The following is a 25,702-nucleotide window of genomic DNA, read 5'->3' as shown; positions in this document are numbered from 1 at the left end:
GCAGAATTCGGCTAGAGGCGCCGCGCGATCCATTCCCAGACGGGGACCGACGTGCGCCGGGCAGCGCCTGTCAACCCCAGCAAAGGAGAGGCTGGCTTACGAAAACCAAATAAAAAAAGAGACTATCATTTTACGAAAAGCCTTGAGGCACTAAGGCCGAACTACAATCCGACTTAGAGGCTTCCAGATCAGAAGATTAGAATACGAGGCTTCCTCCTTTTTACCACCCCTCCAGATTCCCGCGCGTACTTCCTCCCCTGCCTTTCTCTAATCCTGGGAATTATTGGGAAGGAGGGAGGCGCCTGATTGTAATTTAAGGGGGGGGGCAGAGAAACACTCTTACCTTCCTTTTTCTTTTACTTTTTTTCTTTAAGAAAGGGGGGGAAAAACACTCTAGTGCCATTATTTCTAATTTGGTGTTAATTGTGGAAAGAAGCCTGAGAGGGGAAACCTAAGTAGGATAAAAAGGGTATTTTGTGGAATTCATGATGATGGTTTCATATAAACTATGGCTTGCAATAACCGGATAGCTTCAGCCTTTCCGGGAGTGAGGGGGAATCTATGGCTCCTATTTTTGCACAAAGGCTGACAAGATCAGACAATGTATTTGGCTCTGAAGTATGGAATCCTGTAAAAATGAGTATCTACATTTCTGCCTTTGCCTGAACCAGAAAAAAGTTACTCACAGTTTCTATCATGCAATCCAAGAGGTATGAAAGACACTAATACTTTAAGTGAAGGAAACCCAATTAGAGCAAGCATTGTGCCAATTACTATTTCCTAAATCAAAACAGGGAATGACAGCATCAAGACCAAAAGCAGTTTTAAGTGTCAACCTTTTAAAAACAATCTGACTACATTTCATTTATTTTACCTTCATAATTCTCAGCTCCCTATTTAAGCCTCTAGTCTCAGAATACCTCTATAATCAAGTGAGCTGTTTCCATTCACAAAAACTTGGGACCAAAATATCAACTATCTTCAAAATGCCAATGTAATGATAGTTGCTTAGGGTACATCAGTAAATTGAGATGACTATGTATCTGGAAATGTACACCATTATCCATACCTTCTAACCCAGGGGTGTCAAACTCATGTCATCATGTGACATAAGTGACTTTATTCCCCTTCTTTAAACTGGGAATGGCCAGTGTGTGATGGGTCCGGCCCGTGGGCCGCAAATTTGACATCCCTGTTCTAACCCAATAAAGGTTAAAATATTTGATGGCAACTTACAAACTTCCCAAAATCTAAAGATAAGAGGACAAAAACCATTAAATTGTTTACAAATAAGGAATAAATACAACATTCTAAGGTAAATTTAGGTGTCCTCTCCTATTTTCCATAGTTCCTGCATGGATTTTGGTCCTTAACGTGACTGATGAAAGTACAAACATGTATGACCAAAATTGGGATCAGAATTTTCATTGCTAAGCAAGATCATTTTTAAGGGAATTGAACCCAAGTTTATGACCTTTTTTGCCATGGTGGTGAAGGAATTAAATGAATCATATGGTTAAGCAAATCTGGCTTCCCGCATTTTCTTTGCTTGTCGGAAGCCAGCTGGGAAGGTCTCAAAAGGCAATTACACGACCCTAGGATGCTACAACCATTGTAAATGTGAGGTAAATGTGATGACCAGTAATAAGTCTTTTTTTTTTCAGTGCCATACAGTAGTGACTTAGAACGATTGCTAAACAAATGGTTGGACGTCAAGGGCTATCTGTATTTAAGTTTCACAAAGACTACGGACACATAGCTCCACCTTGAATTTCCTTAGGGAGGAGGCTGCCTCAAAGATGCTCTTTCTACCTAGTTGAGCTGAACTGCAATCTACCCAGCTTTGAGTCAGGAGAACATAAATTTGCTCTCCCTGCTGCTGCTCCCTGTCCTGATTCTATTTCAAAGCATAGTAGTCTCTTAATTTGCCTGGCAACACTGACAAAACCTATGATTTTATATATCTTGAGACTGCCTGTGGTTAATGCCAGAATGAGGGGGGAAATACTACCTCACTAATTGTAATTACTTTCCTTAATATTAATTAAGGAAAATTCAGGCCTTATGCATGGATTGAGGACCAGATGAAGGCAATGCTATGTTTGGGCCAAGGATAGAAAGAAGAGGTGGTATTCAGTCGGTTTGCACCATTTCGGGCAAACCAATAGCAGAAACTTTGAGTAGTTTGGAGAACCGGCAAATACCACCTCTGGTTGTCCCCACCCTTTCACCATGGTCCTATGTCCCCCTGTTTTTTAGCTCAACTGATTCACGTGGCAGAGATGTTGCACCTCAGCTGAGTTTAAAAAAAACAGCTCAGCTCACCAGCGCTGACACCGAGGGCGGTCTTTGAGTGCTGCAAGTGAGCGCAAAGCGCTCTCTCATAGAACCGGTAGGAAAAGATTTGGAATCCCACCACAAGTAGAAAAGCCCCAATCATCAATAGACTGAATAAAAGCATGAAACCACCACAGGAAACTCAATTAACACTGAACACGATCTTTTCCAAATGATCCTCTCTTTTATCATTAAAAATAATGTTAAGAATTTTCTGGTTAAGGAAGGATTGCGTTTATATAGCTATATGACCGGGCAGTTAAAGCATAGAGCAAATTTAATAATATAAATCATTCCACGGAGAAATCTGAATTACAGGTAGTCCTCCACTTACAACCACAATTGAGCCCAAAATTAATGTTGCTAAGTGAGAAATTTGTTAAGTGAGATTTGCCCCATTGTACAACTTTTCTTGCCGCATTTGTTAAGTCACTGATTAATGTTACTAATGTTAAATTAGTAAGCCAGCTGTTAAGTGAATCTGGCTTCCCCATTGACATTGCTTATCAGAATGTGGTCAAATATGGTCACATGACGTTGGGACGCTACAACCGTCATAAATGTGAGTCAGTTGTCAAGCATCTGAACTTAAATCACATGACCATGGGGATGCTGCAATGACATGAACCATGAGAAATGGTCATAAGGCACTTTTTTCAGTGCCATTGTAACTTTGAACGGTCACTAAATGGACTTTTGTAAGTCGACTTCGTTGTTTTTTCTTAAATGGAGTTCTGTCAGGTACCAAATGAAAAGCTTACTGCTTCAGAAAATGCACACTTCCCTTCACATTTTACTAGCACTGGCTGAACTTGTAATGACATGATCTCTGGAAAAGCCCTAAGAAACATGTAGCGTTACCATCAATGCTTCATTCAACCAGGACACAATAGGCCCTAACTGCCTTCCGGGAACTCAAATGACTCTGCAACTTAAAAACCTCTTACATATATAAAGTAAGGGGGGGGGGGAAATCAATCCTTTTCAAGCATGCACAGTTGGAAACAAAAGTACTTGCTCACTGTACAGCCCAGCAGCTGAAAACATTTATTTGAGAAAATCTATTGGTGCCCACTAGAAAAAACAGTTTGATGAGAAGGCTAACTCCTAGCAAGAAAAATGCAGGATGATGGGAAGAGAACACCATGTCAATGATACCTATAGAGAAAACAACCCCAGCACTTCATCGCCTAAACAGGCTGCTAAGCAGCTGCTTCTGTCTTCCACCTGTCAACCTTGCTCAGTATTACATCTGTTGTAGCAAATCACTAAATTGCTTCCATCTTCAATTAAAATTACATGACTGTACTTAAGAAATTGCCAGATAAAATTACATGGATATACTTAAGAAATTGCCAGCTTTCCCTTTTGGGTATTTGTAGGATGTCTAATGACCCTTTATTTCCTAGAAGGAACAAAAATTATTGGCAAAGGTACTTCAACATTTTCTATTCAGAAAATACAAATTCTTCATTTTGAACATTCAGATTGAAATGCAGTAATTAGTTTTAGTTTTAGTTTAGTTTTATTAGAATTTGTAGGCCGCCCTTTTCCCTGAGGGGACTCAGGGCGGCTCACATAAAACTGGGAAGGGGGGAACACAAACATCAAGATAGAAGACATATAATAAAATAGTAGGCAACATACATTCATCATTCGGGAGGGGTAACTATCCTTATCCCCAGGCCTGACGGGCGAGCCAGTTCTTCAAGGCTATGCGGAAGGCTTGGACGGTGGAGAGGGTACGAATCTCCACGGGGAGCTCGTTCCAAAGGGCCGGGGCTACTGCTGAGAAGGCCCTCCTCCTTGTAATATAGGGGTGAATTGCTTTACGGACAAAAGAAATGAGTCTACTACTTTATATTGCCCAACTCATTTGTAAGAATGTACTATTTATTAAAATATGCCAGTGGAACCTGAAAAACCAAGAGTTTTCTTGGATAGCCATGGAGCCTGACATCTACAGCAGCACTCTCCCAGCTACACCACCCCCTCCCTCCACCCCCTCTGATTTCTCTCAGAAATCATGCAATTCAGAATACTTAGATGTAGAAAACCTTCCTAGTTGGTATCTGTAAAAATGTAAACAGAGGCCTATTTTTACAGCAAAACAACAACTGGATAGTGGATTTTGTCTTTTTTAAAATTAAAAAGATTATATATTTGCAAGCTCTCCTCAAATATGTATCTATCTTGTATTGCAGAATATAATTTCTTCCCACTCCAGAAATATTTGCATATAACCTTAGGTCATTTCAGTGTCATCACTTCTAAATAGGGATTAATGGTTGTTTCAGGCTATTTACTTTGCTGCTGCCTCCCTTAAGGGTGTAACATGCTTAACAGTAGAGGCAGTGTCTGGAAGAACAGATATACAGGTGCTAAGCTGGCCTAAAGCACGAAGGCAGATTCATATCAATCACTTGCAGCTGCAGTTCCAGCAGAGGCTTGCTCTAAAGGGGTTTGGAGGGGGGGGCAGGTATTGATGCAATGACTACAGAAGAGACCAGCCGGCCAGCCATCTCCACCTGAACAATAAATAATGGTCTCCAATGTTGTCTGCATGCCCCTGGTATTCATGCAGTACTTTCTAAATCAGGTTTTCCAAGTTCAGATTCAACACTGCACTGTTCCTGGACCCATAAATTCAAGCCAATTGGCATCTTATGCCCAAATATTAGTGCGACTGGAATTATTTAATCTTAAAAGGATGTTCTAGTATTTTTTAAATTCTGCGCATTTCATTTACTTGCAGTCTATGACCATTTATTTGAAAACATTAAAATTTTCTGTGGGCTTGTATCAGTAATTTCCCATGTGAGATACAATAAGTATTCTTCATGTCAAGCTCCAACTGCAGATGATTTCATAGGTACTTCTATGTTTTTTTTAATCACAATTCCGAAATGGCTTGTCATTGTATTTTTACAAACTTTTAAACTTAGTCAGTTTAACTTCTGACTACCTGGTGGTCTCTAACTCTGCTTGGTTTCTGAGATCAGGCAGGCTTGGCTGATCTCAGTACCATCAGCCTCCTAAGAAGAGGAAGAGTTGCTTAGGGACAGAGTACCAGTTTAAAAGTAATAAGGCACACAGCCATTGACACCTCCTGCAAAAAGCATCTAGTGGAAAAAGATGGGAAACTCCTCTAAAGAGCAATTTTCATCAGAATAATATTTAACTACCGGTAAATAGATCAGCAGACTGATCACATATAAGGCAGTTGCCTGTATTCCTATGAGAACACAGATCTGCTTTTCAGATTCTTATAATTACAGTATTTGTCCAGGATATATCAACAGGCATCTGAAGATGCTAATGACTGAATTTGCACCAAGTATGCCCTGAAGAATTGGTAATTATTCTTTCCAAAGAAAAGTATAAGGCTTTTTTGAGGTACCAACAGTAGGCAATGCTGAACAGCTAAATCAAGAGTAGATACCCTGTGGCCATACAGATATTCAGGACTTCATTTCCAATAGTCCCTTCCTTTTGACCATGTTGACTGGAATTGAAGAAATCCAAAACTTAGAAGGACATCAAATTGCATATACTTGAGCCAAAGGATAAAGTTGTACTGTACCTTATGTTTCTTACTGGAGTCCAGATAAAGGATTTGATTTCTAGAGGAACAAGCACTTGTTGCAATATGGCCTTCGCCTTGCTGCTTCTACAAAGAAAAATGCAGAAAGAACTTTATTTTAGGAGAATCTCCATTCTATGTAGTTCTGACTGCTTACAACAGCCCTTTTCTAAAGACTTTTCAATAGTTCAGATTTGTTCCACTGAATGAATAAGCTTTCATCTATTTTAATACTGCAAATGCAGCAACCATTTATGGATATTTGGCTAGATAAATGGTTTTTAAAATCTTGAGAACCGACATTAGGGCCACAGAATTTTCCCACACATCTAGGTTAGGTTAGGTTAGGTTTATTGGATTTATATGCCGCCCTTCTCCCAAGGACTCAGGGCGGCATACAACATAAAAGAAAACACATATTACAAAAATTAAAAGGGACATTAAATAAAGTATCCAAAAAAACCCCAATTGATATTTACAATAAAAATTTAAAAATTAAATTAAAATTAACAACCAAATTAATCCTATATTTTATTCTATTCAGGCCAGGCCAGCTTGCTGGAAAAGCCAACTTTTTAGGGCGCGTCGGAAGGACCTGAGGTCGGGGATTATACGAAGCTCCTGGGGCAGCTCATTCCAGAGGGAAGGCGCTCCCACAGAGAAGGCTCTCCCCCTGGGGGTCGCTAGCCGACACTGTCTGGCCGACGGCACCCTGAGGCCAACTCTGTGGGATTGCACTGGATGGTGGGAGGCTACTGGTGACAGTAGGTGGTCTCGCAGGTATCCTAGGCCTAAGCCATGGAGTGCTTTAAAGGTCATAATTAGTACCTTAAATCGCACCCGGAAGAGAACCGGCAACCAGTGCAGGCCGCCTAAAAGTGGTGTAACATGGGATTATCTAGTTACCCCCATGATCACCCGCGTAGCCACATTCTACCAAGATGTACTAGCTGCATTTTTCTATTTTATAAAATTCCACTCCTTGACTCATACAATAGTGCAAATGACATATTTTACAAAATACACACACACACACACACACACACACACACACTGCATATACATACTTAAAAATGAGACATATCAATGTTGCTTCAGGAGACAAAAAACTGGATTCTTTGAAGCATGCCTGTTTGTCAATACTGAATTTTGAGGATCAGACAAAAAACAAACAAACAGAAAATATGGGACAACATGAAAGCAATTTCAGGCAGTGTTTTTAATCTCTTCCTTACCAGATAGAAAAGTTTTTCCTTATTATTTCCCAGATGCTTCTCTGCTGTTGAGGGACTGGAACACCTCTGCCAGTTTATCCATTCATCCTCTGCCCGTTTTACTGGAGTTTCTTGATGTTCCCTGTTATCCCCCAATTGTTGCTGCCCTGGCCTGGCAGAATGGAAGCACTCCCCTTGGCTTAACCACTCTTTTTCCAAGGATGGGATTGGATGTACATGGCTCTGGGAGCTTTCTTGGCTTCTTGGGACAGTCTCTGGTTTGATGGAGTGTGCAAGAGCTTCTTGGACCATCCCTTGCTGTCCAAAAACTGTAGGGTCTGTGGGGCTACAGGACGTGCAACAACCCTTCCAGTCATTCTCCTTCTTAGGAGTGAAAACAATTGAATGGTCTCTTTTGCTCATCCCATCACTACTGGCACCGGCCCTTACACTCCTGGTTTCCCTTCCACTTTTCCAGTTATTCTCTGGGCGCTGCTGTGAAGCAGCACAGCATCTTGCCTGCTCAAGGCGTATTTGGCTACTTTCCATTGAACTCCCAGGATTTGGAGAATGTCTGAGTTCTCTCACACTGGTCCCACTGTCTTCAATGCATCTTCCTTGGCCACAAGTGTTTCTGATATCTCTTTTGCTTCTACTAGCAGACATTCCAGGTCTAGAGCTGTTCACAGCTGCACTAGGACTTTTCAAACCAGTTCCCATTTGTTTCCTGGGATTAAAAGGATACTTTTTCACTTCTTGGACTCCGCCCTGATCATGCCCAAGCCTTGAACAAACCAGCGGCTGTCCCCCTTTCCCTCTAGCTGCAATTTCACTTCTTGAGCCAACAGCACAAATAACTTCTTGGGAGTCTCTTATGTCCTTTCTTGGCTGGTCAACTGCACCTATAAGGAGCAAAGGTTTTCCTCGTGCTTTCCGGTCACTTTCTTTATACCTATCTAGTTGCCTTATGGGCCTTGCTTGATTCTTGTCCAAAGTATTTGAAGGATTAGCAGTATGCAAGGTACCTGGACTGCTTTTCCATCTAGTATCTGTGCCATTCTTCCCAGGGCTCTTCTGATGCAAGATCTCTGCTCGCCTCTTTTTATCATTATCCACTTGCCTCCCATGACTCGTAGGAAAAAGGGCAACCCTCTCTGCACTGGAACTCATACGAGACACAAGCTCCTCCAATTTCCTTCCTTCTCTCTCCTGAGAGGTTGAAGTTGCTGAGTACAGAGGCATCCTTCTACTTTGAATTTCTCTCTCCGATTGCTGCTTTGGGCTCCTTAAATGCAAGGATTCACCATGGCTCTGGCTACTTATCTTGAGTTGCTGTTCTGCTCTTCCTATGCAGAGAGGTTCTCTTTTCCTGGGCTGTTCTGGCTCTCGTGGAAAACTTGTCTTTACCTGTAGAAGGGAAGGGAACAAATCATGCAAGGTACTGTATTTTTCAGAGTATAAGATGCACCTTCCCCCCCCTAAAAGAGGGTGAAAATTTGGGTACATCTTATACACCAAATGCAGCCCCACCAGCCCACCAGCTCCCACCCTTTGGCCTCTGCCTCCTAGCAATTTACTTCCTTACAGCAAACTAAGAAAATGGGGCTTGCAGAGATGGCAATAGGCTATGGCAATCTCTGCAGCCTGAAGCAGCTGATCATCAGGAGCCCCACTTAAACTGAAATTGAGGCAAATTGTTGGGAGGCAGAGGCAAAAATTTTTTCCTTCTAATCAGACTAAACCAAAACAGGCTATTTACTGCAAGAAAGTAAGTCAATAACTATAAATGCCTATAAGAATGTTCAAATTATCAGACAATTTTAAAGACTGTTTTATTATTGTTCAAGCCAACTTAATAAAATGAAGCAGCTTTTAAAAATAAATGCTTGATCTGAAGAAGCCCAGTGCTATTGTATCGTCTTAGAATAATGTATACTTCCAGAAAGCCACATCAATTTTAACAGCATCTGTACAAATATAGTCTGAAATGTAACACCACAAACAGTGTTTATTTTCTGTACTATTTGCTGCTTGGTGCAAGGAGGCAAATTGCTGGGAGAGAGGCAGATTTTTTTTCTCTTGTTTTCCTCCCCAGAAGCTAGGTGCGTCTTATACTTTGGAGCGTCTTATACACCGAAAAATACGGTGTCCATTGCAAACAGTTCAACTTGACACCAAGATATCCATTGCAAACAGTTCAACTTAACATCAAGCTATCCATGCATGCGCACGCTGGCCAGCTGAGTTCACCCTTTTTAAAAGCCATTTTTTGCCCTCCCCAGGCTCCAGAGGCTTTATAGGAGCCTGGTGAGGGCAAAAAGAGCCTCCTCACCCCGAGGCCCTCCAGAGGCTTCATGACTTCCCCGAAGCCTCCGGAGCGCAAAAAAATGACACTTTGGGCAAACCGGAAGTTCTGGAACGGACTGAAGTCACTTCCGGAGCGCTTAAAACGACCCTCCAAGCAAACAAGAAGTGACTTCCAGTTTGCTCAGAGGGTTGTTTTGACTGCTCCGGAGGCTTCAGGGAAGCCTCCTGAAGGTCCCTAAAGCCTCCGGAGGGCCTCTGGGGGACGGGGGAGGCTGTTTTCGCCCTCCCCAGGCTCCTATAAAGCCTCTGGAGCCTGCAGAGGGCGAAAAAAGCATGCAAAAATGCAGGTGAGTGCACTGGTGGGGTTGTGCATTGCATTATGGGTGCGGCACGCCCGCACATGACCTCCCTGCGCTCCCCCCACTTATGGCACGCGAGCCAAAAAAGGTTCGCCATGGCTGATATAGAGGATTCTCAATAGTCCAGAAAAGTTCACACAGTGAAATCAAAAAATCAGTATGAGATTAACAGGTCAAGCAGGTTATTCTGAGCTTCTGACCATCCCATGTCCTTGCTGCCCCCAGTATATTTAAAACAAACAACAAAATATTATTTTCTAAGGATAAAGTAGATGCCTATATCATGTTGGTTCATACATAGTGGCTAGTGTCTATTTTTCAGATTTTCATGTTTGCATCTATTATTACAAGAACAGACATGCCCTGGGATTGGGCCACTGGCAGTCACCACTAGCACTTGAGGAAATTAAAATATAGGTTTCAACTATTTTTAGTTGCCATGCCCACACATCAAAAGTGATCTGCCATCCTTTGGCAAATGAAATGGAAAAGCAGTTTCTTCCCAACACCATGTTGCAAAGATATATAAGGGACAAATCTGATATCCTTGCAAAGTTAGCACATCAAAGGGAAGAGTAAATTGGTTTGCTTCTCCCTTGCACCATGGTGAATTTTGTGCAACCGGGAAGAGTTTGTTACCACAGCATTTTCAAGCTAACAACTCTTATGTGCTTAGAAGTGGTACAATCTTCAGCTGCCGTGGACTGGCCTGTTCTTCAGTATTCTGCCCCATAGTTGAAAAACAAAGCCGGAAAAGCAAGAGTTTCATTCTTCAAGATTGACCATCACTGAAAGCAAGGCAAATTAAGGAATGCAACACTGAAAATATATTGTTCTTTTCCCCTTAAATATCCAGCTGTTAAATGAAACTGAAGTTCTGTCTGTGGACCAACCACTTACTTCTCGGCACAGGGCGGGGCTCGACCGCCTTCTGACTAATCGGCCTTCCTTGGCCAGCTTCAAGGACTTGCTGTCCAAACGTTCCAGGAGGCCCTCTTCCAAGGCCTGGAAGACTTCCAGTGTCTCTGACTTCCTAACAACCAAAAACAAAAAGACAAACTTTAGAAGCAATTGAAATAACCTGCAAAGGATCTCCACCTTCAAAGACAAGGCTAATATGGGCATTTACACTCCAGGATACGTTTTTCATATTATTTCTAATGCCTGTAAAAACTTTTCCCTGTCTGGCAGCCTTAAACCCTGTTTGATCATGAAACCCATTATTCTCCCAAAGTCAAGTGAATGTTGATAGAATAGGTATGTAATACAGTCAGTCCTTGACTTATGGCCACAGTTGAGCCCAGAATTTTGATCAGAAGTCAAGTCACCACATGAGTACACTCAATTTTATGACTATTTTTATGATGATTGTCAAGTGAATCACTACAGTCAGGAGAGGGAATGGGTCTGGGTGAATGGTGGGTGAGCACGGATAGCTCCATTTACTCGCACAAGGGGAACTGTGTATGCATGCTCTGCTGCCTCTACATGCGCAAGAGGTGCTATGCGCGTACTCACCCACAGCTTCTGTGGCCCAAATATGAACAGACTGCACCCCAGGGCCTGGGGATCCCTGCTATAAAGGGCCCAAAAGGAATGTTCTCCATATTGTCATAGATTAATCTTTGTAGTAATAGCAATGGCACTTAGACTTATATACTGCTTCACAGTGCTTCACAGCCACCTCTAAGCAGTTTGCAAAATCAGCCCACAACGATCTGAGTCCTCGTTTTACTGACCTCGGAAGGATGGAAGGCCGAGTCAAACTCGATCCTGGTGAGAGCCGAACTGCCAAACTGCTGGCAGTAATGTTGTTAGCACAAAGACTTGTCTAGTTCCTATGCTTGTGACTGAGAAAGGATGCAGTTTGGGATGCACCAGCATTTCTTACCTGCGATCCTGCCCAAATATCCGTTCCACCTCTGCTCGGCCTGGACTCCGAGCACGGCTGTGCTCTTTTTCAAAAGCCCCCTGGCGATGGAGCCGTTTGGCCTTGGGTAAATCAGCCAAGATTGTATAGTTTTGCTTTATCAGCCCACACCGGCCTTCTCCACTGCCACTCCTGTGCCAGTTCAGCTCTGAATCTGCCAAGCTGAGGGAGGAAGCAGTCCACCTGCTTGCACCAGTGGCATTGCTAGGGGCAGGCAACATGCTATGGTTAGGACAGGAAGTGGAAGAGATCCAATTTGACTCTGATTTACAACACTCCAAAGAGAAATAGCCACTCTCAGCTTGATGCTTCCTCTTGCTGTCCCCACAATCCTGGCTCAAAGCCCTGGATTCTAGAAGGGAGAAAAAAAATTACATGACAAATTGTTCAAAAAAGGTGCACACTCCTAGGAAGAATGCAGCTCAAAAACATCTCTGAACAGAGTTGCTTTCAAGACAGAATTGGGAAACACAGATCCCAAAGGACCAACAAAAAGCATTCTGGCTTATTCTTTATCCAAATCTTCTTCTACAATGATGGAGTAGTGTTATTCCAGACCAACTGTCCTCCAGACATATCGAACTACCAGTTTCTAAGCCTCAGCCTGCCTGCCCCTTGGCTATGTTGGCTAGTGAAAACATGAGTTACAATCCAAATATGTAAGTGATGTCAGTTTGGTGAATGCCAGTTTTATTATCAAATAGCCAATTAGCCAAAAACCCAGTGTTGCCGAGGTATTTATTTATAGGGGGGAAATGTCCGGACCAAATGTAATTTCTAATGTTGGATTTTCCCCCTTACCAGAGGGAGCCCCCTTGCAGAGTACTGTGAAGCCATTACCATGGCAACTCCACTGCGCTGTACAGTAGAAGCCAGTACAGCAGTAATGCACAACAGGCTGTAATCTTAACAGAACACACACCCCAAGGGGTGTTAGGGGTGTCTTCTCCCCCCAATATTTTTCTTCAGAGAATAAGTCATCTGTGTACCAAGTGTGGTTGAAATTGCTCGAGGTGTTCCAGAGTTATTCTGGAACACACATACACACACCTCTGTTTTTATATATGTAGAAGATTATGCTTGTTGATGGCCAAATTGACATAGCAGGCCCTTCTGGCCAATAGAAAGCTTAATTTAAAAATACTTTTACGAGACCAGGGAATTGAAAAACAACCTTTTGGCATTTGTATGGTGAGCAAAAAGGAAAGCCCTCAATCCCCATTTCATAATTTCAAGGTGGTTGACAGGAATTGTGAGTGGATGAGGATAAAGACAGTTTTGATTGGTTGCAGTTGCAGTTTTTCCACTACCCCTCGGGACAAAATAAGTCTTCATCGTCAATGAGGAGAGTAAGATGAAAACACAGATAATCTTTACAAAGAAGATTTGTAATTGAAGATTTTGTACACTGAACTAAAGCAATGTGCATTCCATTCCTTCATGAGGCCATTCCATGAATAGATTCCAGTTTCTAGCTCTGAGAGACAATCTGCAGAATGCCAGCTTTCAAAGAAGGGAAGGAAGAAGAATTTCTAAGTCCCTGGTCCAAATTTGCTAACACACTGTATGAAAATATTACTGAATAAATACATATTAGTATTTACAGTAGTAATACCAGGGGTGAAATCCAGCAAGTTCTGACATGTTCTGGAGAACCTATAGTGGAAATTTTGAGTAGTTCGGAGAACCAGCAAATGCCACCTCTGGCTGGCCCCGGAGTATGAGTATGAGTAGTTTATTTATATGCCGCCCTTTTCCCTGGGGGGACTCAGGGCGGCTCACAATTCGGAAGGAAAGGGAGAACAAACAGATTAACACATAAGACAGCACATCATTAAAAGCACAACATTCATACAATTCGGGTGGGTTACGGTCTTTAACCCCAGGCCTGACGGGACAGCCAGGTTTTAAGGGCTGTGCGGAAGGTCTGGAGGGTGGTGAGGGTACGAATCTCCACGGGGAGATCGTTCCATAGGGTCGGAGCTGCCACCGAGAAGGCTCTCCTCCGCGTGGTTGCCAGTCGACATTGACCGGCAGATGGAACTCAGAGGAGGCCTAATCTATGGGATCTAATTGGTCGAGTGGAGGTAATTGGCAGTAGGCGGTCTCTCAAGTACCCAGATCCACTACCATGAAGGGCTTTGTAGGTGACAAGTAGCACCTTGAAGCATACCCGGAGATCGACAGGTAGCCAGTGCAGCTCGCGGAGGATAGGTGTTATGTGGGTGAAACGAGGTGAGTGGGGTGAAAATGGGGATTTTGCAGTATCACTCCCCTGCCACGCCCATCAAGCCACACCACGCCCACCAAGTCATGCCCACAGAACCGGTAGTTTAAAAAAAAAATGAATTTCATCACTGCGTAATACAAAGGCTAATTAGAAATCCAATGAAAACAGGGCTGGGCTTTCACTGGTCAAAGGGAAAGACTTTAGTGCCCAATACTGATTCACTTCCTCTTCCTCTGAAATTTTCTTATTTTTTTTTTTTCTGTCTTCTCTGGGAGGTTGTTTCAAGTTTTTAACCAGCTTCTTAATATTACTTTCTTTTGCAGCTTCTGGGTGAGGATCTATGACGGGTTAGACATTCCTGTGAGTGGGGACAGCACCACGGCAAAGATTGGCAGCCAGGTTGCAAGTTCTGATTTAAACATGTGTCACACAAGGCATTTGGAAGTTCTTCTACTCATTCTGCCAACAAAATTGTCCCCGGAGAAGAGATCAACAGATCATCCACTTGTGTTCTAAAGTAGAGGAAGAGGCCACAGGAATTAAGCTTTCTTGCAATCAATCATAGGTTGAGTGGTTTTGAAGTAGAGGGATTACCACTGCACTCAAAAACACTGTGCAGCCCTATGGACACTTGACACATCAAAGCCTCATTTAAAAAAAACACTTTCGTATATAATAAATGTATGTCTTAAGAGAGATTTTTCTAAGCAACAAGAAAGAATAAAGACACTCAGTTGACTTCTTTTTGGAATTAAGAAGAGAAAAAAACTAATTTTGATTTAAAAGCAAACAACTTAAGATTGTGATTTAAATTTTATACAGATAAATAATAAACAAAACAATATTTTTTTTAAAAAAACAAGAATTGTCTTTACTATTTTAAAAATAGTAAAATTAACTTGACAACTAGACTGAAACTTCATTGGAATATCGATTACTTATTAAGTAAATTAGATATTTGATGGATTTTACAAAATAAGAAGATATGCGTAATATGAGTCAGATTGTGTGACTGTAACTATGGAGAGCTAATTAGGACTAAAGTGTTAAAGACCCAGAGAGAAAAACAGGAGAAGTCCCCTGGGCGGACAACTATTGCTCACCAAATTAAGCTTCTACGGAGGTAGTTGTCTATGTTAACAATGAGAGAGATGGAAATAAAGATGAATTATGCGAAACAAAAAAATTTTGAATCTGCAAGTAAATCAGGGAAATTGCTGGCATATGTTGCGAAAAGAAAAATAAAGTTACAAGAAGGAAATACTGAAATAACAGATAATACAAATATGCAGAATGTTTCTCCAGCATTGTTCTACTCTATATAAAGGGCAAGAAAAACATACTAAATCAGGAAAGGCAGCTGCACCAATTGGTCTGCTGGCCTCTTATTATAAATGTTTTGAGGATGAATGTTTACAACATTTACAACAAACAATGTATATTATTCTACAGAATGGAAAGATTCCTGACAGATGGAAAGAGGCCAACATAGCATCACAGGGTGATAGAAAGAAGAGGATTATGATGTAATTTTACAGAGAAGTTTGATCAGAATTGTATGTATGATTGCCAAGAGGATGATCAGAAGTCTTTTCATGTTTTCTGTTCTCTTCTCTTTTTTTATATTAATTATATATTTTTTCTTTTAAAAGAACTTGTATATAAACTATTTTTTTAATAAAAACTATTTTAAAAAAGTATTATTTCTTTTTGCCCTTCAACCCCCTCTAACCCATCTAAAACCTTCAAGTTCTTTGAAACCTAGACAGGGCTTTTCCAAACAACCACACAGTATTTCCTGACTACGGTTTGAAATCCAGTGTAACAGAAAGTTATATGAACTGAAGACTAATACAACTGGAAATCACCATATTAGGGAAGATTGATATAAATGGGGGAGCAAAATGAAGTGTGTGCATGAGTTGAGAGAGAAAATAATTTTTAGTTTACTTATAAAATAAATAAATAAAACATTAATTTGACTTGAATACAGATTTGTTTTCCTTTGTGGAGCACTAGGACAGAACTCTTCTTATGAGTTGAGTATTTCCTTAAAAAAAAAAAGGTCAACAGAAAGTTGTTGGTGATAAGAAAACACACCTGGTTTTAGACAACTCCAAGATACTGTTCTTCTACAGGATTTTGCCTCAGCCCATCTGTGCCTGTCAAGGTTCACGTTTCCAGATTGTACCTTTTTCTTCAGACTTGTGATGTGTAGTGAGTTTTCTTTGTCAGATTCCAAAATGTTGCTGAGCAGTCTAGTCATTTCCTGGTCCTAAGAGAATAAGAATTAGCATGTCACTAAAAAGTCCCTACCAAGAATCAGGTTTATTCATGTAACTTATATTTCATAAGGTGAGAATGTTAAGAAATAGCGAGGTTGCAGGGATATGAAGCCAGTGGTGGTTTTCAAATTTTTTTAGAACCTCTTCTGTAGGTATGGCCTCCTTTGTGGGTGTGGCTTGTCGGCCATGTGACTGGGTGGGCATGGCCAACTTGTAAAATGTGGTGAAACTTACTTAACAACACTCTTGCTTAGCAACCAAAATGTTGGCTCAGAAACTCTGGCATTTGAAGCACGGAAGTCTTAAAGCTGTCAAGTTACAAGACCCTTGCACCCCTAACCCTTGCACCGCTAACCCTTTAGAAAAAAACCCAGGGGTGTTCAAACTTGACAGATTTAAGAGTCGTGGACTTCAACTCCCAGAATTCCTCCTCTCGCTCTTCATCTTGATGATGTGCGGACGGGCAGTGGGAGGGAGCTGGAACCGGTTCTAAACAGCACTGTAGATTTGTGGAACCTCTTCTATAGAAGAGGTTAGAACTGGCAGGAACCCACCCCTGTATGAAGCACTATTAAAATACTGATCTTTTGCTTGTGGAATAGATGCACAACCTGCTTAATGTTTGTGTGAAGACTGCATCAGGACAATTAGAATAATGTTATTATTATTCTTTTGAAGAAAGAGAAAGTTTTAAGAGTGAATGCAACATCTACCAGGGTCTGGTTTGTTAACTCTGCCTGCAAAAGATATGTTTCCAGAAGAGTCCATGAGCAAATTTTGGGAAGCGCTATATAACTCTTTACCAGGAGAGAATGTGCAGACTCTGCCCTTCAGGTCACTAAAAAATGTATGAATGGAAAAAAGTTCATTGTACGTTTGTTGATCTAGAAAAAGCATCATTGTAAAAAGAATCATGTTAACCATTGAATGTTTTGCATGCATATAGACTAGTAGATTGTTAAAGCAAAATATGAGAATCGACCTCTCACCTCACTAAGCATGGCATTGCCATCTGCCTCAGTGCTGAGCGTACTGCTGGCATCAGGGCATATATTTGCTGCTTCAGATTCGTCATTGCTGCAGTTGAGCTGGGTATACTCCAAGTTTTCTTGCCGGCTGTGGGCCAAGCAATAATAAAAAAATATTTTTATTTGGTGGTGACTTTACTGACTTAAACATGTATCACACAAGGCTGATGCATTTAGAAGTTTTCTACTTATTCTGCCAAGTGAAATTCTATATTTTTGCCCTGATGTTCTGCTCTTCTATCATCACTAGTCTACTATAAGAGCCAAACATGAATGTACTAATTTCACTGCTCTACTCATAGTTGTCTGAAGTAAGAAGGCTGGATGTATCCTACCAACCAAGAAAGATGTAAGGTTGCAGTTTATGCGGGAGAAACTCTATATAGAATCCAACCAGCAATGGATTTTACTACTTTGAGATAAAGGTAAACATAAAGACTCCCCTTGCACATATGTGCTAGTCGTTCCTGACTCTAGGGGGCGGTGCTCATCTCCGTTTCAAAACTGAAGAGCTAGTGCTGACCTGAAGATATCTCCGTGGTCATGTGGCCGGCATGACTAAACGTTGAAGGTGCATGGAACCGCTGTTACTGTCCCACCAAAGGTGGTTCCTATTTTTCTACTTGCATTTTTACATTCTTTCAATCTCCTAGGTTGGCAGAAGCTGGGACAATTAATGGCAGCTCACTCTATTACGTGGTGCTAGGGATTTGAACTGCCAACTTTTCTGATTGACAACCTCAGTATCTTCGCCACTGAGCCCTCTTGAGATACTTCCATGCAAATAATTCCTTCACTAGCACCATTCTCTGATCATGCTAAAACTGAAATACTGTTTTATTTTATCTTTGTTTAAATCCCACCTTTATTGTTTTTACAAATAACTCAAGGCAGTGAACATATCCAAACACATCTTCCTCCTATTTTGCCCATAACAAAACTATGTGAGATGAGTTGGGTTGAAAGAAGAGACTTACGAAATGTTTTAGCTTCCTGGAAATTTGGATGATGTAAGGGAACTATACATCAACAAATAGTCATTGCTTAAAAATATTTACAAGTCTCTCAATAAAAATAACATTGAAAAGAATGTATACAATATGAACAGCCAATTAAATGGACCATACTGAACATCTTCCCTTTATCAAATATTCCAGTTCAATTACATGACTACTAATAAAAAAACAACTTTAAATTAACATATCACAAAATAAAAGAATTGCTTCCAACATTATTTTTTTCCTTATGGTTAACATGAAAAGAGTGAACAGCTGAGGATAACCAGTAACATCACAGAATGTGAGATTAAAATAGTGGGTTCTTTTGTTCACTTGTATCTCAGCAGAAAATGAATTACATTTTGATTTTTTCCAAAAAGGAAAAAAATACTATCTTGCCAAAATAGTTTTAAAAAGTTCTCAACAATGTGAAGTCACAACTGCCAGTACTTTAATTGGCGTTGACCTTCATGTACATCAAGTTCTTTCCAACAATATGCATTGTAAATATGCATCATGGTATATTTGTGGATCCGAAGCACGTGGCCTTTTGCTACCGACAGATGGACATTTTGACAATACACAGAATTTCTAAGTCCTGTCCAATTTTGTGTGTGTGTGGCACCCAGTGTGTTAACGACCACTAGGACCACCATAGCCAGTTTATGCCATTATCTTTCTACTTCCATTTTCAGACCTCAATACTTTGTGATCTTCTCCAATTCTTAAATATTATTTCAGAAATGGTTTATTGCAGTGATGGTGAATGTATGGCACGCATGCCACAGGTGGCACAGGTGGTGGTCTGCGGTAATGTGAGCCGTCGCCCAGGTCAGCTCCACCACGCATGTGTGCGCGCCTCCTGCCAGCCAGCTGATTTTCAGGTGTCTGCCGCGCATGTGGGAGATGCATATGCATGCATTGGGGTTGCAAGCACATGTGGGTGGGTGGGAGGCACAGTGTGTGTGATGCGCCCTCCCCCCGTACTCCTTTTTTGGTGCCAGGAGGCTTCAGGGAGGGCCTCCCGAGCCTGGCAAGAGGTAGTTTTCGCCCTCTTGGAGGCTTGAGGAAAGCCTCCGGAGCCTAGGGAGGGCGAAAATCCCTCCCCCCCCCCGCTGTGGTGCAGGAGGCCGAGTAGACCGCACAGGGGGCAGAGTCACACATGCATGCACAGGGGGGCAGGTGCATTGCATTGTGGGTGTGGGCACGCCCATGCGCTCTATCACGCACATGCACATGATTTCGGCACACAAGGAGAAGAAGGTTAGCCATCACTGGTTTATTGTCTTCTTCCTAGGACTGAGCAAGAATGACTGGCCCAGGATCACCCAGCTGGCTTTGTGCCTATCGTGGGATTAGAACTCAGCGTCTCCCAGTTTCTAGCCCCTTGCTTTAACCACTACACCAAACTGGCTCTCATGTATATTAATTTCACTTTATATGTAAGCCTGTGGACATTATGCAAAATCACATGTTGTCTACCATACAAAAAAACTGTTCATCTGTTTCACACTTTTGAAGTTCGACCAGGAAACTCTACATGCCTACTAAAGAACCAGCTGTAAGTCTCAAACATAAACCATCTTTTGTCTCACAAATACAGTACTTACCTTTCTCTTGTGTCTTCAGAGCCCACATATACGTAGACCTTACACTGGGATGCTAGAATGCACAAGGGGTCCCACGGATCACCAGGATCAGATTCGCCAGTAGCAGCAATACAATTAGGAAGGTTTATGACATCTTTTTTGAATACCTGCCAGGAAGAATTGAGAAGCTATAAAACATGGGCACAGAGGCACATTATTCCTTCTTCAGCAGCTCACAGAGGAAAGAAAAAGGATGACCTGTAAACAGTTAAAATCCCCATTATTCCAATGAGCCTTTAGCCTCTGTTGGTTTGTTCATAGGTGCCCATCTTTTGGTTCTCTGATTTTGTTTTAATTCAGTTTGTTGATTTTTATAACTTTTGTTTCGATGTGTTGTGATTGCATTGCCCAGAATCCTTCAATACAGGTAGCCCTTGACTTATGACCATAATTGAGTCCAACATTTTTGTTACTAAGCAAGAACATTCGTTAAGTGAATTCTGCCCCACTTTACCACCTTTCTTGCCACAGTTGTTAAGCGAATCACTGCAGCTGCTAAATTTATAATCTGACTACCCCATTTGACTTGGCCTCAAAAAGTAATCACATGACCCTGGGACCCTGCAACGGTCATAAATGTGAGTTAGTTGTCTAGCATCTGAATTTTGATCACATGACCATGGGGATGCTGCAACGGTCGTTAAGTGTGAAAAATGGTCTTAAGCCACTATTTTCAATGCAGTCGTAACTGCATGGTCACTAAACAAACGGTTCTAAGTCAAGGACTACCTGCACTGGGACTCAATGTTTTTTTAAGCAGCACCTCAACAAAAAAGTTATCTCAAACATTTTGTTCATTTTACAAGATTTAAGTTCGCCTTCAGTCACAGCAATGCCAGGGCAATCTGGGCCAATGATGCTCTTAGACCAACCAATCAGGTTAGTTGTTAGGATCCTCACGTTAACTTCCTCGACTCCTGGAGGAAATGTTGCTCTAATCTAACAAATAAAGAGGCCTAGAACAGTGATGGCGAACCTTTTCGGCACTGAGGGAGCATGCACACACGCCGGAGCCCCAGAAACTAGAAGATCAGCTGGCCTGTGTGCATACGTGTGCCGGCCAGTTGATCTTCTGCTTTCCATTGTGCCCATGCAAGCCAGCCAGCTGGTCTTTGCGTGTGTCGGAGCTCTGGAAATGCGTGCACCAGCCACCTGGTCTTTTGGTTTACGGCACGCATATGCGCGCTGAGCAGCTGGTCTTCATGCATGCTGGAGCACCGGAAACCCGAAGACCAGGTAGCTAGTGTGTGTATTCGTACCAGTCAGCTGGTTTTCAGGTTTCCGCTGCTCCGGCACGCATGAAAATCAGCTGTCCAGCGTGCATGTGCACACCGGAAACCAGAAGAGCAGCTGGCAATGGCCTGCGTGCCCACAGAGAGGGCTCTGCGTGCCATCTTTGGCACATGTGCCATAGGTTTGCAACAGTGGTGGGTTGCAGGCGGTACGCCCAGGTACAGGTGTACCGGAGCCTGCCTAGAGCACCGGATACCGTTCCGGTATGGTGCTCCGGAGGGCTCACCTGCCCGCCCGAGCTCCTTACCTGTGTTTTAAGGATTCTGCAGTTCCGCACATGCGCATGGCACATACAGCACCTGTGCAATACTCCACGGAGCAGCTGGAGCATCACAGAGGCTCGCGGAGGCGCTAAGACATATGCGCGTGCTGCATGCATCCATGTAGACGCCACCGGGCCTGTTCCAACCATACTGGTTGGAATGGGATCCGGAACCCACCACTTGTTTGCCATCACAGGCCTAGAATGAACTTTGGAAATCCTGAACCAAAAAGCTCATAGGAAAAAAATATATAAATAGCCCATTATGAACACTGGTCTCCAGCACCTCAGTCAACTTCCTCTGGCCATTGGTTCCTACCTTTCTTCAGAGGGGATAACTCATCTTAACATTTAAGATAGTAATCTAGCACCCACAACATATTTGTAATACAACTTTCCCCAGCCCAGCCGACAGAGAAGAGATACAAGATCTATAGTCCAAAATATCTGGAGAGAGGCCATGTACTAGCTACTTGTATCACAGCTACACCTCTTTATGGACACATCTTTGTTTGACAATATTTCTAAGCTCCCACTCAGGCTGAGCCCACATACTGTGCGAGGTTGCTGAATAAGCCATTAGTTGGGGTCACACAACAGGAACAAGTCAAAACCAAATCAACCAATACAGCTTCATGTAATGTACAAACCCAAATTAAAGAGTACTTTTTAAAATTTCTAGCTTGTGCTAGGCTAACGGGATAATTGTATCCTGAAGGTTACAATTGGCCACCCCAGTTCCAATTCTGCAGGAACTGTTCAACCACAGATTTGCTCATTGTAGCTTGGGCCTTAGGTGGAGATTTCCTCTCTGATTGCACATATCACAGAACCATAAATCACTATTTAGAAGTGAAAATCAATCATATTATGGCTTAGCATATGGCTCCTGATCAAGCCCATGGTCTACCAGGATGAACCATCTAATGGGAAGCATTGCCTGCTCTCCTCCAGAGAAATGAAGTGGCTAGCAGCAGGGGTCTAGGTAAATCGTCCTCTTCTACTCAGATCCTAAGTTGAATTTCAAATGTGCCTGTCCCTTTAAGAGCATCCTATTGCCTTATTCAGCCAGAGAGCCATCCACCACCTCATCCCAGTCAGGTTACCTTAACAGATTTTGATCAGCAAAGGGAGGGTCCTAGCAGGCTGGCTGTCAGCACCTCCATTTCCCTTCCATTGTCCTGCTGAAGCTCAGGAGGACTGGCTCTGGGCTGCACATAGCTGAGCCAGGAGGAAATACTAGAGGGCCAGGACTGGAGAGAAGAAACCTCATTACTATTTCATAATCCTGGGCTGATGCAGCCCAGTGAACAAGACACAATCTAAGCCCCATTGTTTACATTATACAAGTTGGCACTCTATAAGGAAGGATGGTGCTGACATTCAACCAGTCAGTCTGCACCAGGCCAGAAAGCATGCTACAGCATTGCAGGAAATAAACAGGGCAGGTTTTACCTGCTGAATGGCTGCCTGCCACACAGCGATTAAAGACACAGAATTCCTGGCCCTTTAAGAAAAGAAACCTGTTGGGATCTCCACAGTAAGACTATGAGCTGTCATTTTCAGCCACTGACACTCTTAACACAATCCTTAATTTATCAAGTTTTTAACTAAAGGTTAGAATTTTATGGATATTCCACATTTGCAAACAGCACTAAAGCAAGCAAACTATGGCCAAGGAGTGTTTTTCCCCTTTCTTTTGGCAAGCCATCATTGTTTTAGGAAGTGCTGGGGCTGTGACAAGAGTAACTTCTCTGCCTTCGTCAGGATGCTCCAAAACAGGAAAATAGAGGATAATCCCTTCTGATACTTTCAGCAGCCTCTCCCTACCTTAGCAGTCTTCAGCATGCTACCTGAGAATTGGAAGTGGGGAAAGAAATATAAGCCCTCAAAGAACACCAGGTGGAGGAAGGTTAGCTTACAGGCTGAATAATCAGCCTTCTGGTATAACAGGTAGTTGTAGAATTTCAGTAGATGTAGTGTTATACGGATTTTTAAAAGGACATTATTTTCAATATTCCCACTTCACATTTTTAAAGGTAGAGGAAGGAGCATGACTTGCTGATTCTATGGCCAAAAACCCTGGTGAAACCATCTACCTAAGCAGAAGCCAAAGGAATCTAGAGAGAACAAAAGGAAATAGAATAAATCCCAAATAAAGAACAGCCACAGGTCCCAAATGAGGGATTGAGAATAGTTTATGAAGAAAATGCCCTGTCATCTAATTCTCCTGGTGGGAGCAATGGAGAGAGGATGAGGCAATTTTCTCCCTAGGTATTTCGACCACAACAACCTCCACTATCCCAAACTTAGGATCATGGACCTGCACATCTAGAATATTCTTGTGGGAGAGAAGAAATTGCAAATATTCAGTCATCCCTGCTTCCCTCAGTTCTGAAAAATAGGTCAATAACTTTGGAGAAGGCCAAAGTTATTGAAGACACTTGCCATTTTTCATATTGGTTGAGAATGATAGAGTTCAATATATCTGGAGGACACTAAGTGCTTATTCCACAATAATCTGAGTGTTTATTTCTAAGATAAATCATTTAGCCCTTCTATCATGATTACAGGATACATATAATTTTCCTTCTATGGCATGTCTAACTGAAGTACATCTGCTTCAAATGTACCACCTTTCTTATAATCACTCTGCTAAGTATCCAGAGTTAGAACCTTCCTGTCTTTCAAATGAAGAATTCCATAGATGCATGCCCATTTTTTTTCCAGAACTGGCAAGGGACAACTATATTCCATCCCTTGATAGTCCACTCTTTAAGATTCCTGTCCGTCATATATTACCACAGTGCCTGTAGACTGTTCCAGCAATTTATGTTATATTCTGTATCCAGAACTGCACAAGAAATATCCCATTTTATGCACTGAAATTGATTAAGTTAACTACTGAAACTTATTTTAAGATTACTTTAGTCATGTGCATGAAAATTATAAATATTTATTCTAGGCTGGTTCAGTATACTGTAGACTTGCATTTAATTTAACTGATTTTATTTATACATGTTTTCCTTTTGATGTTTTAAAATTGCAATCTACAGTATGAGAAGTGTATCACAACAAAGATAAAGATTCCCTTGAGTTCAGTCAGCTCCTGGCAACTACATAAATAGATCCACTCAATCTTTTCTGGAGGATTTACAACATGGAAATGATTAGCCATTACCTTCTTCTGATGTATTTTTTCTTTCTTTCAACTTTCTAATTTAGCCTACAGCCAGATGAATTCCTAGTTGTGTTTCATCCAAGTACAATATTAAAAACACCTTTTGCCCTCTGAGGACATCATCTGATTGGGGGGTGGGGGAGGCTCATGATAAATTGCCAAACTTCTTGCTTTCACCTCCATTTCACACCTGTAACATCCACAAATATCTGTACCAACTCTAGCACAAAAGTGCTTTTAAGAATATAAAAAATGTAAAATGGAAGAAGTAGGTTCACTGAACAGGATTACTACCTTTATCCTTTGTTACATTAAGAATTAGTCTGTTGGTAAGCTGAAGCTGATGAACTCTTATCCTTTTTGATAAAGTCTACTAGCTGGAAAAGGTGTTAACAGACACTTGATTTTTTAAAAAGCAGATTGGTTGCCATCACCTTAAATCTTAATTATCAGAAATATTGCTTCTGTTTTAACACCTTACTGCTGTAAAGCTCCCCTTGTAACATTTATGATGCTCCCCTTCCCAACACTAAGCATGCCTCATGAATTAATTTTTCCTCCATGTCAAAATCAAGCTCACCTGGTTACCATGTTGATGAGCAGTGATTGTTCGCAAACAGTTCTGGCATCTGTTCTTGGCAAACATATTGGCCTCAAATTTCTCACAGAGAGCATAATCAGCTGGTTCGGACATAGTCTAAGCATGGAAGGAAAGATGCCTTAGGCAAGAAGTTTTGTGGAGAGATGGAGAGAGTAAGGAGGGAAGAGCACCTGTGAACGGATCAGGAGACAAGACACAACAATACCTCTAGTTTCCTCCAAACTTATCAAAGAGAAAACATTTTGTACAGCCTGGCATCTACTAGCAATTGTCAGATTGCTCTCTCATCACCTGAAAAAGAATCTTCAGATGGGAATATCAAAGCTAGAAAGATGGCTACAGTGACATGGGAATCAAACACTCACCCCCACAAGTATATTCTGTTTAGGTAGACTGGCTATGTGCATTTTCTTACTTGAGAAAATCACCTTAAAGAGCTTTTCTC

General features: G+C 41.8%; 1 protein-coding gene across 1 annotated transcript in view; it reads right to left on the bottom strand.

Annotated features, from left to right (window-relative positions):
• The window catches only part of TRIOBP (TRIO and F-actin binding protein), a 58,860-nt gene extending 33,510 nt beyond the window's left edge, over positions 1–25,350 (bottom strand). The window contains exons 1-7 of the mRNA XM_087722543.1: positions 25,237–25,350; positions 19,882–20,027; positions 17,235–17,361; positions 16,061–16,235; positions 11,692–12,082; positions 10,701–10,833; positions 7,723–8,541 (exon numbers count right to left, since the gene is read on the bottom strand). Of these exons, the coding sequence (XP_087578669.1) occupies positions 7,723–8,541; positions 10,701–10,833; positions 11,692–12,082; positions 16,061–16,235; positions 17,235–17,361; positions 19,882–20,027; positions 25,237–25,350 (1,905 nt within the window). The remainder of the gene's footprint in view (positions 1–7,722; positions 8,542–10,700; positions 10,834–11,691; positions 12,083–16,060; positions 16,236–17,234; positions 17,362–19,881; positions 20,028–25,236) is intronic.
• Between the last annotated feature and the right edge of the window lie 352 nt (positions 25,351–25,702).

The sequence above is a fragment of the Thamnophis sirtalis genome, unplaced genomic scaffold (assembly GCF_051295495.1).
Source record: "Thamnophis sirtalis isolate CommonGarterSnake01/CBP01778 unplaced genomic scaffold, rThaSir2_p1.2 scaffold_9, whole genome shotgun sequence".
In the NCBI taxonomy this organism is placed as follows: domain Eukaryota; kingdom Metazoa; phylum Chordata; class Lepidosauria; order Squamata; family Natricidae; genus Thamnophis; species Thamnophis sirtalis.
This window is presented reverse-complemented; position numbering and strand designations above follow the sequence as displayed.